This window comes from Ochotona princeps, chromosome 7 (genome assembly GCF_030435755.1).
Source record: "Ochotona princeps isolate mOchPri1 chromosome 7, mOchPri1.hap1, whole genome shotgun sequence".
Taxonomy (NCBI): domain Eukaryota; kingdom Metazoa; phylum Chordata; class Mammalia; order Lagomorpha; family Ochotonidae; genus Ochotona; species Ochotona princeps.
The window spans coordinates 26,022,545-26,040,257 of record NC_080838.1 but is presented as its reverse complement, the minus strand read 5'-3'; the positions used below and the strand labels follow the sequence as shown (position 1 = coordinate 26,040,257).

Below are 17,713 nucleotides of genomic sequence, written 5' to 3'. Positions count from 1 at the left end.
GTTGTCTTTCTTATTTCCCATTATTCTAGAGATGTTCTTGACAAATTTCTGTTGGGTTTGTTAAGTGTGACTCTGGCTACCATCCACTAATTATAGAACAGGGGAAGGTGTTCGTTGTGTTTAAGATAATTATTGCAAACTGAAATGTGTTAAAATATTTTTATTTCAAAAGGTTGGAGGCGAGATAGAGATAAAAAAGAAGATCAAGATGACGTGTCCAGTGTGAGAAGTGAGGGTGGTAGTATACGTGGCTCCTTTAGAGGCCGGGGAAGAGGCCGAGGACGGGGAAGAGGACGAGGCCGAGGAAATGCTCGATGTATGACGTAATTTTTTGCTTTATTAAGTTAGATGAACTTTGAAAAACTAAAACAAGCTTTCTGTTTAATCACACCATCCTGTAGGATGTTTTTAGTAATAATTTTGTGTGTAATTAGTAAGCATGATTTATATTTGTTGCCATTGGAAGAATTTCACTTTGAATTTTCTTTATAATAATGACTGTTAAATCTGTGTCACCTTTCTCTTTATTCACGTTAAGTGAACTTTGATTATTCATATGGTTATCGAGAACACGTTGAAAGGACTGAGCAACCATTTCAAACCGAATTCAGCAGCAGTATGATGTATTACTATGATGATGGTACTGGCATACAGGTGTATCCTGTGGAAGAAACATTGCTGAAAGAATATATTAAGCGACAAATGTAAGTTGATGTCAGAAAATAAACCCATGGGGCGGCAAAATTTGCTCTTATTGTACATTGTTTTCACTGATAGTCTATCATTTCGGTGATAATTTATTGGTAAAATTGAAGACGGTCAACATTTAATTCTATTTTTCCACGTAATATTAGTAAAGTCAGTATTTTTAAGAAACCTGTATTTGCCACATGTTATTTATATGAATTTGCTCTATAATTAGGTATTTTCTTGCGTAAAGGATATTAACATGCCATGATTTCATAACAGGGCTTCAATATGTATTTGAAGTTGAGCAAGTAAAATTCAGCTCATTATTTCCAAATACTTACCTTAGAAATTTCAAATCAACATAGGTTACCCAAGTTACGATAGCTGTGTTTTGACTTAGCAATTGACTTTTGAATTCTAAGGTTTTTACCATTTCAGTGAGACGTATTATCTTTTAGTTCAGACTTACTGCTTCAGATCTCATAGTATTTTTTTTCTGAGTACTTATAGTACGGTTTGTATATAATTTATTTAGTGTGTTTATATAGTGTCATGAAAAAGTTACTCAAGTGGTTGAGGTAACCAACTTGCTAAAGTTGCATTTTTTTCTGTCCTTACACATGAAGTTAAAGCACTGTTTTTTAAAAGGGCATAACCATTTCAAAAGCATTTTTTTTAATTGTTTAAAGAAAATGGACGCTGTTACTAAAATTTATTTTCTTCATCAGCATCAGCCAGGTACCTTCCTGGGATGCCTTCATGGTGTATTTGAATGCGGAGCTCTTGTTTATTTTGTTCTTGCTTCTTTTGTTACAGTTGATGCAAACACTGAAGAAAAGGGCCTTTTTATGGGCAGAAAGTGCCTGGCATGTGGCTGCCGCCTTCATACTGCTATTCCTGTCTTTTTTGTAACTCTTGCTGCCAGGTCCCTTCAGAGACCTGACAGTGGACATGCAACTCCTTGTCAGGATAATCGGCTGCCAGTGTGCTCCTGCAAGGGAGGGAGGAGCAATGCTACTTCAGTGTTGACAAAATTTGTGATCATGCAGTGTAGAATCCAGATCTTCCAAGGTAGGACATGATAATGTCCCCTAGGACACTGAGAAAAATATCAGACACAGCTTTGGGCATGACTTTTTTTTTTTTTTTTTTTTTTTGGTTGCTGCTGCTACTCTTTCAGCTGTAGGATTTTTGGCAAATGTTAGTAAAACACCAGGTTTAGGTTGTTAGTGGTTGGTAGAGCTGTTCTTTGGAATTAGAAGAGATCTGGCTATGAGGAGTCAGCTTTTGATTGTGTTGTTGGGATTTCTAATACAGGACATAGTGAGGCTGACTGATTAGGATTTAGATTTTTTTTCTTTTTGGTTTTGTTTTGTTTTGAGAAATCACCTTGGAAAGCTTTCTTTGGGGAAAGCTTTATTTTGGGAAAAACGATATCAGTTTTAAATGAGATACAGAGGCCAAGTTCATGTCCACACAATCGCTTTCCAAATGCCCCTGTTTGCTATGGCTGAAACAGGAACCACAGTCAAGGTGTCCTATATGGGTGCCAGGAAGCTGGTCACCAGAGCCATCACTAGGTCTCCCAAGGTCTGTGACAGTGAAATGTTGGCATCAGGAGCTAGTACAATGTTGAATCCAGGACCATTGATGTGGAACTCAATGATTTAAACCCTTAAGCTAAATAATGTTTACTGCAAATATATTGGTGTTAATATTTGCAAGACAACGTCAGAAAGAAGGAAAGACACTCTTCCCTACCCTCCCATTGATCCACTCACTCACCCACCATCCATCTGCAAGTTTAAGGCTTGAATGCCTGCAACAGCCGTAGCTGGTTAGGGTGAAGCTGGGAGCCTGGAATGCCATACATTTCTCCCATGTTGGTGATGGCAACCTGTGTGCTTAGGCCGTCATCTGTCACGTCTCAGGCATGGCAGCAGGAAGCTGAATATAGGGTTTTAGAGATGTAACATATTCAGAATGTTCATTTTTTCAAGACTGTTTATCCTTCAGTAAATTTATTCTTACTAAATGAATTACTAGTATTACTGAGATACTGTATGGGATTCTGGCAGATAAAAGACGATTATTTAGTCACTAGGCTACTGTGCTGGACCCCTCTTAAGAGAGCTTTGAACTTTGATCAGTCTGTGAAGGGAAGTTTGAATTTTTTTTAAATTTTATTTTTGGTAATGTTTACATAGTTGATTAAGCTGGGAGTGGTAGAGGATTATGGGAAAGCTTGTGAGACCATTGTTTACACATTATTTTAATAAATCTTTTTTTTATTTTTGACAATCTTTACATAGTTAATTAGGGCAAAAAGTTTCAAGGGCTACAGGAAAAGTGGGTAAGACTGTTATTTCCACATTGTTTCCTTCATGTATCTGGGCTAAAGGGGGAGGTAAAGGGAGAAGCCCCATCCAGTCTCCCACCCATCCCAGGTCCCTGATGTGGGGCATGCTCCGAGAGTCTTGCTCAAGTGGTTTTGATAGTTCAGCAGTTACGAATTGCTGCCATTCTCGCCATTCCAAACACGATGAGGTTGCTGAAGAATCCACTGATTGACACAGTCCATCTTAGAGTCTCTGTTTGCCCAGTATTTCACTGCCAACATATGGCTGGGGTAGTTGATTAGTTCTGTCCTCTGTTGTGATGTCAGGTATCCTCTGCAGGTTCCGATAAACTGCCATATCCTCCAGGTGCAGCTGGTTATGCACTCCACTGCTCCATCTGAGCCTCTTAGGAGGCTCGGCTCTGGCACTTGTCACTCCATGGCACTTCTCTTCATGGTTAGGGTTCTGAGTTCAACAGTTTGGGGAGATCCCCAAAGAAACTTTGTCTGAGGTGTTCCTAGACAAGTACAGGGCCTGGTACAATCCATTGCCCCAATCAGCTGGTGGTTGCAATTGTTGGGTCAGTTCTGTTTCCAGCCCTGTCTTCCACTGGAACCAGTGGGTGTTGCAGTCCAGCCTGATTCTGCCCAGCACACACTCGACCCTCACAAACCAGTGGGAGCTGCAGCCTAGTTGGAGTGACCCACAGTAACCGCCACCAGGCCCCCTTGCCCTAATTCCTGTGCTTGCCAGTATGTGCAGCAGACTAGTCCAGTCTGTCCCATTCAGCTCTCATACATATCAATGGATATTGAAGCCTAGCTCAACCTACACATTTTTGTTTTCTTGCTCCCTTATCTGGGGAAAGGGGGAGATAGGAGGAGAGAAACCAAACCCAGCCTCCCAACCACCTCAGTACCTGGTGATGTAAAATGGCTACCCGATGTCATCCAAGGGTCCCTGATGGGGAGCATGTTCTGAGGGTTCTGCTCAGATAGGTTTGCTAGTTCTGAAATGCTTTGATCCAACAAATTCAAGAATGAGGAAATCCTGCCAGATTTCTCCATTCACTCAGAAATTTGCTGTCAGGCTATGCTGGGGTAGTTGGTCAGTTTGTTCTGCTCTCCTTCCTCTTCTTGCTCTGAGCAAACCAATGGGTGCTGTGGTCCAGACCAGGGTTTTGTTTTAAAAGATTCATTTATTTTATTTTGGGCCCAGCGTGATAGCGTAGTGGTTAAGGTCCTCACCTTGCACACGCTGGGATCTCATATGGTCGCTGATTCTATTCCTGGTGGCCCGACTTTCCATTCGGCTCCCTGCTTGTGGCCTGGCAAGGTAGTCGAAGATGGCCCAAGGCCTTGGGACCCTGCATCCACATGGGAGACCCAGAAGAACTCCTGGCTCCTGGCTTTGGATTGGCTCAGCTCCGGCTTTTGTGGTCACCTAGAGAGTGAACCATCAGATGGAAGATCTTCCTGTCTCTCTTCCTCTCTGTATATTCGCTTTTCCAATAAAAATAAATCTTAAAATATTCATTTATTTTATTGGAATGTCAGATATAGACGGAGGAAGATCTGCTGATTCACTCCCCAAGTGGCCACAACAGCCAGAGCTGAGCCAATCTGAATCTAGGAGCCAGGCGCTTCTTGCAATCTGGTGCCAATCTGGACCCAGGAAGCTCCTCCTCGTCTCCCATGTGGATTTGGACTCCCAAGGCTTTGGGTCATCCTATACTGGTTTCCTAAGCTACAAGTGGGGAGCTAGAGGGGAAGTGGGGCAGTCAAGATGTGAACTGGCCACCCTTAAGGGATCCTGACACATTTAAAACATAGGATTTAGCGAGTGAGCCATCATGCTGGGCCCATTTTGTTTTTAAAATGCAATGTTTTTGTTTTCTTCCAGTGAAGATTCCTTAAATTCAGGTTTCAGTTATAGGTGCCTAGTTTTTCAAAGTTAAAATTAAGCCCAGTATTTTTAAGACTACCTATAATCATTGAATCTTGCACCCAAAAATAAGAGCAAAAGTGCTTTTTCACAACTTTCTCATACTCAGCTTTTGTGACTTGAAAACAGATTAAGATTAACAAATTTTAGGCCATATCGTCTTTACTGTCCGTTTTATTTTATATTTTGGCTTGTTATATTTTGCATTTCTTTATAATCCTGCTTTTATTCTAAATTGAAGATGTAATTTTAGCAAGTGTTTTTCAAAGGTTTTTATTAGATATATTTTGAATATTATTTTTGCATCTTGGAACTTGTCTTTTGTTTTAAGGATTTATTTATTTTTATTGGAAAGTCCGGTATACAAAGAGGAGGAGAGACTTAGAGGAAGATCTTCTGTCTGATGATTCATTCCCCAAGTGGCAACAATGGTCACAGCAGCACTGATGTGAAACCAGGAGCCTGGAGCTCTTCTGGGTCTCCCACGTGGGTGCTGCAGGATCTCAAGGCTTTGGGCCATCCTCGACTGCTTTTCCAGGCCACAGGCAGGGAGCTGGATGGGAAGCAGGGCCACTGGGATTAAAACCAGCAGCTGTATGGGATCCTGGCGCATTCAAGGCGAGGCCTTTTAGCCACTAAGCCATCATGGTGGGCCTGAGACTTGTGGTTCTTGATTTAAGTTACGGTCTACTTCCACTTACCTCAATAAATGTTTAGTTATTCTGTGCTCTAGAAGATAACTTAACACATTTAAGTCTTTTTGCATTTCCCCATACCATGCACTTTGGTATCACAGATATTTTTACTCTTGGTGTCTTCTAGCGTTGTTCATCAAAAAAAGGAGAGAATTTGAGTTTAAATGTAATTGTATGTACTCTCATGCCATGTGTTTTAACTAAGTATTGTGCTGATTTAATGTCGATCATTTGCTATTTTGGAAAACAAAACAAACTGTACAGCAGATAATTCAGACAGATTGCGCTAGGGTGTATTTCTCTGAGAAGATGGAAGGCACTGTGTTGATAGGCACTTAAGTTGCTATTTATTTTTACATGAAGCAAGTAGCAAGTGGCTTTAGTGACAATTTCTACTCATTGTAGAAATCAGTTATTTATATGTGTTAAGGAAAAAGGAAATAATTAATTCCATATACTTAGAAGAAACTAATATAAATTAAGGTTAGCTTTTTGTGTAATAATGTGTAGGAAAATATCTATTAGGCTTTTTGTGCTTTTTTAATATTTTCATATTTATATTTTACTGTCTTTGTATTAGACTATTTTGTGTAATATGATGTTGGTTACTAAATTGATGTATTTTCATAGTAATAATTTAAAAGGAACAAATTTTCATCTCCTTTTGAATAAATATATGATTTAAGTTTAATTTCTTATTTATGTTTTCAGTGAATATTACTTTAGTATAGAAAATCTGGAACGAGACTTTTTTCTTCGGCGAAAGATGGATGAACATGGCTTTTTACCTATTTCCCTGATTGCTGGTTTTCATAGAGTTCAGGCTCTCACCACAAACCTTAATCTCATATTAGAGGTAAATATTCAGTTAAAACTTTCACTCAGTTTGTAAATCTAAAAGCACTCCTAAAAACGCTTTTTTTGTCATTATGTATGAGCTGTGTATCCTCTTTAATCGTCAACTTAATTGATGGTTTCTTACTGTGGCTAATTTGCATTTCCCTAATGACTAAAAGGTGCTTGAGCATCTTCTACTTGTTTATATACCTTCAGTTTTTAAGTATCTACTTAAATTTTTTTTTTTAAAGATTTATTTTATTTTTATTACAAAGCCAGATATACTGAGAGGAGGAGAGACAGAGAGGAAGTGGAGCTGCCGGTGCAAGAACCAGCGGCCACATGGGATCAAGGCGAGGACCTTAGCCACCAGGCCACGCCGCCGCCGAGCCCCTGCTTAAATATTTTTAAAACTATATTTATCTGAAAGACAGGGGCCAAAAGAGAGGGAAAGAGATGAAAAATTTCTAAAAGAGATTTGTTTTGAAACTCAGAGTCAGTGAGTGAGGCGTAGAGCTAGCTTCCATTCGCTGGTTCCCGCCCCAAATGACTGTAGTGTCTGGGGCTGGGCCTGGCTGAAGCCAGAACCCTGGAAGTCCATCTAGGTTTGCCGTATAGGTGCAAGGTTCCATAGCTTTGGGCCCTCCTCTGCTACTTTCCCAGGCACATTTAACAGGGAGATGTATTGGAAGTGGAATGGCTAGCACATGAACTGGTGCACATATAGGATGCCAGCATTATACATTTTCCTTATGCAGTCATCAGATATGTGTGTCTGCTTTTGTGAGTCGAGTTGTTACAAACATGAGAAGACAGTAACCACAGATATGTTGTAAAAATAATGGTTTACTATTTTATGAGAATAATTATTTGAAGCATATATTTCTAGACTTATATTTTAAAATTTTGCCTGGTTTCTGATGTTACATGTTTAGGATGTTGATTATACTATTTTCTACATGGGATGTCAAGGCATCTAGGTCCTTCATTGGACAAAATGAGGAAAATATATGTTAGGAAAAATATCTCCATATGTCAAGACTTAGGCAGTTTTATGTATTTGAAAAACAAAGATCAATCAGTTCATCCGTCTGCTATCCGTCAGTTTCGTCCTCAGATGCCCATAATACATGGATGGGTCAGTCCAACACCAGAATCTAGGACTTCTGTCCAGTGTTCCCATGACCCATGACTTGCTGCCTGTTGTTGTGTGTGCACTGTAGCTTTAAGTAGGGAGTGATAATTGAGCTGTAACTGGGACCCCCCAGTACAGTTAAGATAACTGCGTGGAACCACTGCATCCCATACTTTGTGCCTTAGTTTGGATACAAGATCCACTTAAAGGCTTTTGTTGATGTGCTCAGCCCACCGTGGCTCAAGTACTTGTCTCTACCAATCACATGGGAGGACTGTTTTCCAGGCTCATGACTTTGGCCTTGCCCAGTCCTAGCTGTAGCAGATATTTTTGATGAGTGAGCCAGGGGATGGAAGATCTCCCTCAGGAAAATAGGCATGAGTTACTTTTTTTTTAATAGTTTTATTTTTGATAATGTTTACCGTAGTTGAGAATGATGCATACCCATGTGGACCTCTGATTAGGGTGGAAAGAGTTGAGAAATAGGGGAAAGTGGATGAGACAACTTTTCTTTCTCTCTTTTTTTTTTTCTTGCTGTATCTGCGGTAAGTGTGGAGGGTAGGCGGGGAGAGGGCTGCTTTCAGCAAAACAACCACACAGTACCCAGGGATAGGGTACAGCCACCCAGTAGCATCCTGGGATCCCCAATGTGGAGCATGTTCTGAGGGTACTGCTTAGGTGGTTTTAATAGCCTGTGAGTTTGATTTTCTTGGTAATTACGTGCTTGGAGACAACAGTGATGGCTCAAACAATTGGTCTCTCCTGTGAGAGAGTTGGACTAATTTCTTACCTTATAAGGTCCCACCTCCATTCCCTTCAGATCTTAACAAAATAGGGTAGGTAACTATGCTGGCTCAGTTAATCTGTTAATACAGATTTTGCATTAAATAGGCCCAGAATGCCAGCCACATAATGGCTGCTTTTATTTCAGCACAGTAACATTTACTTAGGTACAGAACAACCTAGGTCATTGCCTACCACTGTGGTGTGATCTTTCATTAAACTTACTTCTTTAGATTTTAGTTTTTATCAGCCATAAAATAGCAAAAACTTCTCATTTGTGGGCACATTGTGAGGAATTTTGTGTGCATGTGTTGTTTTATTTAACAAGTGATGGGACCTGGAGCAAGGACTCGATGGCTAAATATCTCATGTTGCAGGTGCTGGAATCCCATTTGTACACTGGTGTGTGTCCTGGCTTCTCTGTTTGCCATCCAGCTCCCTGTTTATGTGACTTAGGACAGCTGTAGAGGATGGCCCAAAGCCTTGGGACCCTGCACCCGCGTGGGAGACCCGGAGGAGACTCTTGACCGTGGCTTTGGGTGGACTTAGCTCCAGCCATTTGTGGCCATTTGGGGAGTAGACTGGCAGGTGAAGGATCATTTTCCATCTCACCTTCTCTGTAAATCTGATCTGCCTTTCCAATAAAATTAAGTACATCTTGAAACAAAACAAAACAAATGGTGGTGCTTTTTACACTGAAATGACCAAATTTTATGTGCTCGTATTTTTAAGGGAACCTGAAGGAAAACAGAAGTATGAAATGTGAAAGGAAAAATTAGCAGTAAAGCTTGCTTGGTAATAAGCCATTTGCTTCTAGTTGATGTAGTAATACTCAGAAACTGATAGCTGTGAAAGTGTTTGTGCTATGTTGTTTAAGTGGTAAGTCTTTCCAGTGATGGGTAATATCCAGCCGCTGGGCATTATGGGCCTGTGAAGTCATTTGGTCTTCTCCTGCCAAGGCAGACAGCAGTGAGACTTGAAGTTCAATAAATCTGTAGGGTTTCACTCTCCAAATGGCTGCAGTGGTCAGAGCTGAGCTGATCTGAAACCAGAAGCCTCCTCTGGGTCTCCCACATGAGTGCAGGGTCCCAAGGCTTTGGATCATCCTCTGCTGCTTTCCCACGCTACAAGCAGGGAGCTGGATTTGAAGTGGAGCAGCTGGGACACAAACCAGTGCCCATATGGGATGTCAGCACTTGCAGTAGGAAAATTAACCAATTGAGTCATTGCACTGGCTCCTGGCCCCTGATTTTTAAGCTTATAATTTTGTATGGCCAATTAATGATTATAAATATCCAGTGACCTTAAAGGAACACATATGTTTGCTATCATTTCCTATAATACAGGATACTAATTACAGGTTTCCTAATTTAGGATTGTAGACATCCAGTGAAAATTCATTGACTAAAACTTCTTTAATAACTCAATTTATTTTGATAGGCACTGAAGGATAGCACAGAAGTAGAGATTGTGGATGAGAAAATGAGAAAAAAGATAGAACCAGAAAAATGGCCAATCCCAGGCCCTCCTCCACGTAATGTGTCACGGACAGACTTCTCTCAATTGATTGATTGTCCAGAGTTCGTTCCAGGTCAAGCCTTTTGCTCACATACAGGTAACAGCTTTTCTTCTAGCGCAAACAGCTTAACAGTGGGCTATTTGTTCCATTTTACTTGTTTTTTTTAAGCTTAATTGGCTTCTGTAAGATAATTAATTAGTGATCAATGAGTTTTGATCCTCTAAATTATATTGCTTGTCACACAAAGTTAAATAGGGTTTGAAGAAATAATGTATGAAACTTTTCCTTTCTTGTTCAGAGAACTGTATGTGTACTTTGCATATGTGGAGTGTATACTATCTTCTTTTAATTTTCCTAAATGGCCATAGATATATTATGCTACTTTGCCCCACATGAGATTGGACTAATTTAGAAGGATTAGAATAGTCTACAAATTTTACACTCAAGTGGTATAGCTATCCCTTTTATTTTGTTACCAGTGTGCTTTAAGCTTATTTTGAAAAACTAAGATGAGTACATTTTGAAGAACTGGGGTTTTCTAACATGATTGTGTTTAGAATTTCCAAAAACTGTTTTTAATGTTAATAGAATTTTTCCTGGATCATTTTTAAGACATTCCCTCTTGGGAAAAAATGTGTGCTTAAACTTTTTTCAGTCAGGGTGATGATCTGCTGATGCTCTTGGATGTCATTTGATCGGAATACGCAGTGGAATAGGTGACTCACTGAAATGCATTATAAACATTGGAACAAATCGTGCTGCAGAAATGAAGAGATCGGACTGTCTTCTGTGCGAGAATGTCTACTCTCCTTGTGGAGGAGGTTGGGCCAACACTACAGCAAAGATAACCACCTTTGTGATGATGTGAGACAGAACCCAGGACTGCGATTGTTTTTATAGGAGCTGCCCATTTCTGTGTAATTGGCCTGGGCTGCATGGGCTACTTTTATTCACGGTGCGAAAGGTCATTATTATCATTCTGGAAATACTACAAGATTGTGTTTTTGTTTTCAGGCTTATGTATCGTGTCCAGATCAATAAAGCAGATAAAGAGAGGTTTGAATAGCATTTACCAAAGTGTTAGGTCCTTTGCTGTTTGATTTGCCCTTCAGTATGGTGTACATTGCAGAGCTGACCAGTTGTCATGATACAAGGACTGTAAGATATGTTAACATGGACACTTGATGGGGTAAGACACTTCAGACCTGAACAAGGAATTTTTCCCTTACTCTTCAAAATGTATTTTAATAATTTAACAGTATGAGAGATCTGCCCATGGTTGCATTGATAATGGATTGTCTTATAGATATTTTTATTTTGTATTTCTTTGTCAGCCCTCTGCTTCTAATCCCAGCAAGCAACTGGGGCAGATGTTTTAAAAGTTGAAGAAAGTGATATTGTTTTAGACTTTTTTGTTTTGTTTTTTAAAGGTATAATGGCTGATTATATAAGTTAGATTTATTTATTGTGTAAAGTTGGGGTCCAAGATGACATTTTTAATCAGCTTATGAACAGGCATAGGGTAAGTTGGATAATACAGGAAATCCTTTTTCTACAGGGTAGTATTGATCAGTCAAGTGGGTAATACCTGTCCATTAACTATTTATGCATTATTAATAAAATTACAATGATAAAATGATGTCTTGTACAGTTTTTTTTTAAAAATGTGTACTCAGGTGCATACATGTCCATATTGCATGAAACAAGTCAAGTGTGTGCTAAATTGCTGAAAATTTTGGGTTCTTTATGTATTAGTAACTAGACCATTAATGTGGGACTACTGAAAGATCATTTCTTAGTATCATGCTGACTCACGTCAGGTCATAGGAATAAATATGTAGATAATTTTTCCAAGAATCTCCAAATACCCAATATTAATTCCTTTGGAATAAAAAAGCCTAGATTCCTATTTCTAGGGAAGGGTTGAAGTGATAAGGGTAGGGAATATAGGCTGTCTCTACATGTACCTATAGGTAGAAAAAGTAGTGCAACTTTCATATATCTGATCTTTGACCTCAGATTAGAAGTCCTTAAGTTTTAAAAATGTAACCTTTGAATATATGCTTTATGAAGGATTTATATGGTAAGATTTTAATATAATTGGTCCTTTTCCTCAAAGAAATTAAAAATGTCTTTTTTCCTCACTGGAGGTTGAATTGTCTAACATGGGTTGACATTTGCACTGGCAGAAGACCTTAATGCACCACAAAAAGCTGATTATGGGAATGGTAAGATTACTTTTTGCAATATAGGCCTTTGCAGTGCCGTGGATTTAGTACTGTATATCGGTTCTTAAAAGGATTTGATTCATCAGAGCTGAGGAGTCTGGTATCTTGATTTGTTTATTTATTTATTTATTTATTTATTTTGCTTTTGACTCTATGGGATTTCATTTAAAATGATATTCTTAAAATGACAAATGATATTCTTAAAAGTGCTTCACATAAAAGAATCCTTTTTTTGTTTGTTTTTTAAATATTGTTTATATACTTGAGGGATACATGCCCATGTGGACCTCTGGTTAGGGTGGAGCTGTACAGGTATGGAGCAAGTTGGTGGGACACATGTTTTTGTCTTTTGCTTTGAAGAGCTAAGTTGATTTTTCATTTGATAAAAACTGAAAATAATCTTTTCTGTGTTCAAATTATAGTTTGTTAGCATATATTTGTATCTTTTGTTTATTAATCAAATTAACGGCAAACGATCGAGATCAAGTTACCATTAAACTTTACAAATATGTAGTTTGAAATTTTCATTGTCAAAAACTCGGATGCATAAAACATAAAACATGCATATGTGCAGTCTATTAAGACTTTGAGCTAAATTTTTCATTCTAGTAACATTCTATTTCTGTGGACATGTGTTTTGAGTGTAGTGAAAACACTTCATGGTGGAGGTATAATTCAAGTTTAAAGAACATAGATTTGCTTATAATAAACTCACCATTTTAAAAAGTAGCTGCTAAGTTTTGTGCCAAAAACCATGTTCTATTTAGAATCATTTATGAAGGAATCATACATGATAGTTTAGTTAATTCTCAGAATTGCTGTATGAGGAACTGCTTAATTATAGTCACTGGGGTAATGATTCTTAGTCTATCTTTAAAAGTTTTCTTTGTATGAACATAGGTAATTCATAATATTATAAAATAAGTCAGTGTTTTTCTAATTCCTGTGACTAAAGTACCCATTTAAAACCAGTGTTTCATTTGTACTATTTTTTGTGAATGAATTGGTAGTACTTGTTTTATTAAGAAAGGGTACATAGTAGTGTCTAATAACAATAGCCATATACAAAATTACAAAGTTCAGTAGCCTTCAAATCAACAAACAAATATAATTAAAGCTTTTAATAGCCATCTTAATTTAGCTCAGTATACCCCAAAATTTCAGCATATATTCAGGATTTCAGAATGAAACTTAAGGCACTATTGTGGGTGAAAGGACACCTGGTCTTTGTTTGGATTTTACACTTAGCCATTTCAGGACTAGCCACATTCCAGACACTCGGGAGATATATATGACTGGTACCTATTGTATTGAAAGCACAGGTCTAATGCTTTTTCTGTTGTTTTGTTTTGTTGTTTAAAATTTTTAAAAATTCAGGTGAGGTACTAAGTTACAGGGAAAGATCTTTGATCTTCTGCTGGTTCACTTTCTAAATTGCCTCAGTGGCCAGGTTTGGCCAGGCCAAAGGCAGGAGCCAGGAGTATTATCAAGTCTCTCAGGTGGGTTCGGGGCCCAAGCAGTTAGGTCCTCTTCTGCTGCTTCCCTGGGCACATTATCATGGAGCTGGATCAAAAGTGAGGCCCCCAGGACCCATTAGTACCCATATGAGAAACCCATGTAGTAGGTGTGACTTTACTTCCTATACCACAGTGCTGGCACCAGCAAAACACCTTTCGAAAGCGTAATGCATTGGGCCCTGAGTGATAGCCTAGTGGCTAAATCTCCCTTGCATGCACCGGCATCTCCTGTGGGCACTGGTTCATATCCTGACTGCTCCACTTCCCAGACTGGGTTTTAGCTCTGGCCATTGTGGCCACTTGGTACTGAAACCTCTGAAGGAAGATCTTTCTCCTGTATGTACCCCCTTGTGTAAATTTGTCTTTCCGATAAAAATAAATAAAGCTTAAAAAAAAAAAAGTAATGCGTCCTAGTGGTTTAGTTGTTATATCCTTAAAACCCTGATTTTAGCATTTGGATGAAGGTAAAATGTTAGAACACTTTTCAAACCCAGGCCTAAAATGTTCCTTTCAGTTAGTAACTATAAAAGAGTTGTTTGGTTTTCTGCCTGTTACAATTAAGTTGTGCAAGATTTTCAATGAAATGAATTGTAAAGTAAGTAATGGTCTTTAAAATTTCATAGTATCACAAAAATCAGTTTTGCCTATATTTGATCAAGATTTACAACATGATATTTTGTTTATATGGTTTTCTAAAACAGTGTGCAAAGTGAGTTGGTGTTTGATCCTCTGAGGTGAAGAGCAATGTAACTTAAAGATGTGAACATTTTCCTGGAAGTAAAATAATAAAAAGAGATAATTTGTCATCTATTTAGAGCATATGATTATGTTCACTAAAAATAAACTGCAAGTATGTAGAATAAGGCTTTTTAAACCATGTGAAAAATTATGTTTTTAAAAATTTTTAAATGTTTCTTGCACTGTGCATTTGAATGGCACGACATTCTACTTTTCATAGTATCGGTATGAACAAATATAGTAAGTGGGCATACTGCATTGACTGAAGCTATACCTTGATAAAAAAGAAATATGGACTTCTTTGATTTTTATGACTTCTTTAGTTGAGATCCAAGTAGAACAATAAGGTAATACTTTTACCTTTCATAAAATGTGCATTTATCTTAGTGACTTAATAGCATTTGAAGGTCTAATATGAGTATGATTTTGAAATTTTCACAGAAAATTTGATTTTCAAATAGGTCTGTTGTTACAATTACTGAGTGACTCAAATTGATACTCATGAAACGTTTGAGTGTAGTATGGTACCAGGTCAGTATGAGGATCACTTGTTTCTTTTATTAAGTGGCTTCACCTTGGAATACATCTTCAACTCTCCACTTTTGGAAGTCACTTGAAAGGTTATAGTTGAGATTTTTATTTTCGTGTTTTTTTCTGAAAGCCCAAATTAAGGAAAAGCTGAATTGTTTTATGGGTAAGCCAGTATCATTTTAACTGTAGAACTAATTTAAAATTTTAGAGTCTGCCCCTAATTCTCCAAGAATGGGAAATTCACTGAGCCCCGAGAAAAATAGTGAAACACATGCTCTTCAAGCAATATCTAAAGGTTTATCTGCCAGTTTGCCTGACTTGGACTCAGAACCTTGGATAGAAGTCAAAAAGAGACATCACCTATCACCTGTGAAATTGAAGGTTAGTTGTTGTAAACCCATTACATATTGTTTGTTGGGCATGTATGTAAACATTTGAAAAGGTTAGAATTTGTGATCCTTGGAATTTATTGACCTTCAGTACAAACTTGAGAGATTTTTTGTTGTTTGAATAAAGTTGGTCTTAATTGTTTTTTGGACAGTCAAAGAGAGAGAAACATACAGAAATCTGCCTTCTGCTGGTTTGCTCTCGCAATGCCTGTAACAAGTCGGCGCTGGGCCAAGTTGAAACCACGTGCTTGGAACCTAGTATGGGTCCCCCACCTTACGTTGTGGCAAGTCTAACACTTGAGCATTACCTGTTGCCTCCCAGGGTGTGAATTAATAGAAAGTTAACAGGGACTTGAATCCAGCAACTCTGAATGGACTTGCTGGCTTCTAAGCCACTGGCTTAGCTGCTAGGTCAGCCCCTGAACAGGACTTTTTAAGTCTGGGAGCCAAGTATGAAGCAAGATGACATAAAGCATTTAGGAGTGATTTCTCTACTGGCAGAGTGGTAAGTGTTGAGATTTTTGCCCCTTTTAAATACATTGGTAGTGTTGGGAGATATTTTTGGTTGTTACAATGGGGATAGTTAGCATTCCTGGATCTGGTGGGTAAAGGTATGGCTTGCTGATAGAGTCTACAGAACACAGGACACCTCCCTGCAAAACAAAATCGGTAATTACAGGATAGAATTGTCAGTAGTGCTAAGCTTGAAAAGCTGTTGAAAAGAGCTTAGTTAGCAATAGTGGTTAAAAGTAGAATACATAAATGTTACCACAATGTTCCCCCCCCCCCCCCGAGGAGCCTTTTAAAAACCTGAAGGACCTTTGTCCAAAAAATTTCTAAAGATTACAAATAATTTCCATGGTTTGTCACTGTGCACCTGGATTACCAAGGAGGAGTGACATTTATAGCACATTCCGTTTATTTCAAGATTTATATTTTTCTTGCACATTTAAAATCTCTGCATTGCAGTGTCTTTTTCATTGGTATGTAAAATATAGATTCATGTTAAGATTAGTAGTATTTCATGAAATAAAGTTTTGGGAAGGGTTAGTACTGGAGAAAGATATACCATGAATGGCTGACAAATTTGTGATGGAATCTAGAATTTTTTTTTTCTAAGATTTATTCATTTTATTACAGCCAGATATACAGAGAGGAGGAGAGACAGAGAGGAAGATCTTCCGTCCGATGATTCACTCCCCAAGTGAGCCGCAACTGGCTGGGGCACGCTGATCCGAAGTCGGGAATCAGGAACCTCTTCTGGGTCTCCCACGCAGGTGCAGGGTCCCAAAGCTTTGGGCTGTCCTCCACTGCTTTCCCAGGCCACAAGCAGGGAGCTGGATGGGAAGTGGAGCAGCCGGGATTAGAACCGGTGCCCATATGGGATCCCGTGGCGTTCAAGGCAGGACTTTAGCAGCTAGGCCACTCTGCCAGGCCCTAGATTTTTTTTTTTAAAGATTTATTTTCATTGGAAAGTTAGATTTACAGAGAGAAGGAGAGACGAGAGAAAGATCTTTTGTCGGCTGGTTTACTGCCTAAGTGGCCCCAAATGTCAGAGCTGAACTGATCTGAAGCCAGGAGCTTCCTCTAGGTCTTCCATGCGGGTGCAGGGTCCAAAGGCCTCAGGCCATCCTCGACTGCTTTCCTAGGCCACAAGCAGGGAGCTTGATGGGGAAGTGCAGTAGCTAGAACGTGAACCAGTGTCTGTATGGATCCTGGCACATGCAAGGCAATGATGTTAGCTGTTAGGCTACTGTATTGGGCCCTTGAATTTTTTTTTAAAGACGTACTTATGTTGAAAGAGTTATACAGAAAGGACAGAATAGATCATCCAAACATTGGTTCATTCCCCAGATGACACAAGTGCCTGGCTCAACTGGGAATCATGGCAAGTGCCCAAATACGTGCACTGTCATTTCATAGGCTGTTAGCAGGGAGCTAGTGCAAGCGCAGCAGCCTGCACTAGAGCTAGCACCCATATGGGATGCTGGTGGTAACAGCCCAGGGATTAGCTTGCTACCCAGCGTACCAGCCTTGACATTTCCCTTTTATAGCCAAAGAATGCAAGTACATCTAGTAAGATCTAAAATAAATTCTAGTGTTCTGCATTGAGGAGGTAGCCTGGAGGAAACAAGGCTGTGGGTTCTTGAGGCCCAAATGCTTTGGTGATGTCTGTTGTGGTAGGTTAGTGTTTGATAAAAATAATGAATTTTCTTAAACTGGTATTTTTAAAACCTTCTATGCATTTATAGTAGAAATTGTGGGTTGGGGGCTGGCATTGTTGACAGCTTTGTAAGCTATAACTTTCAGTCAGTGTTAGCATCACTGACTGTAGTGTTGGTCCAAGTTCCAGCTGTACAGCTTTTCA

The 17,713-nt window shown here is 38.9% G+C and overlaps 1 protein-coding gene across 5 annotated transcripts in view; it reads left to right on the top strand.

Moving 5' to 3' along the window:
• The window catches only part of LOC101521631 (La ribonucleoprotein 1B), a 33,816-nt gene extending 18,407 nt beyond the window's left edge, over nucleotides 1–15,409 (top strand). For 2 of the 5 annotated variants that reach the window (XM_058666864.1, XM_058666861.1), the window contains exons 6-10: nucleotides 173–316; nucleotides 539–704; nucleotides 6,380–6,524; nucleotides 9,864–10,038; nucleotides 15,165–15,409. In XM_058666864.1, the coding sequence (XP_058522847.1) occupies nucleotides 173–316; nucleotides 539–704; nucleotides 6,380–6,524; nucleotides 9,864–10,038; nucleotides 15,165–15,394 (860 nt within the window). In that variant the 3' untranslated portion in view covers nucleotides 15,395–15,409. Of the gene's footprint in view, nucleotides 1–172; nucleotides 317–538; nucleotides 705–6,379; nucleotides 6,525–9,863; nucleotides 10,039–10,597; nucleotides 11,580–12,092; nucleotides 12,171–15,164 lie in introns of those variants that run through there. The other 3 variants (XR_009245833.1, XM_058666863.1, XM_058666862.1) reach the window with 3 other exon arrangements.
• Nucleotides 15,410–17,713: the final 2,304 nt, after the last annotated feature.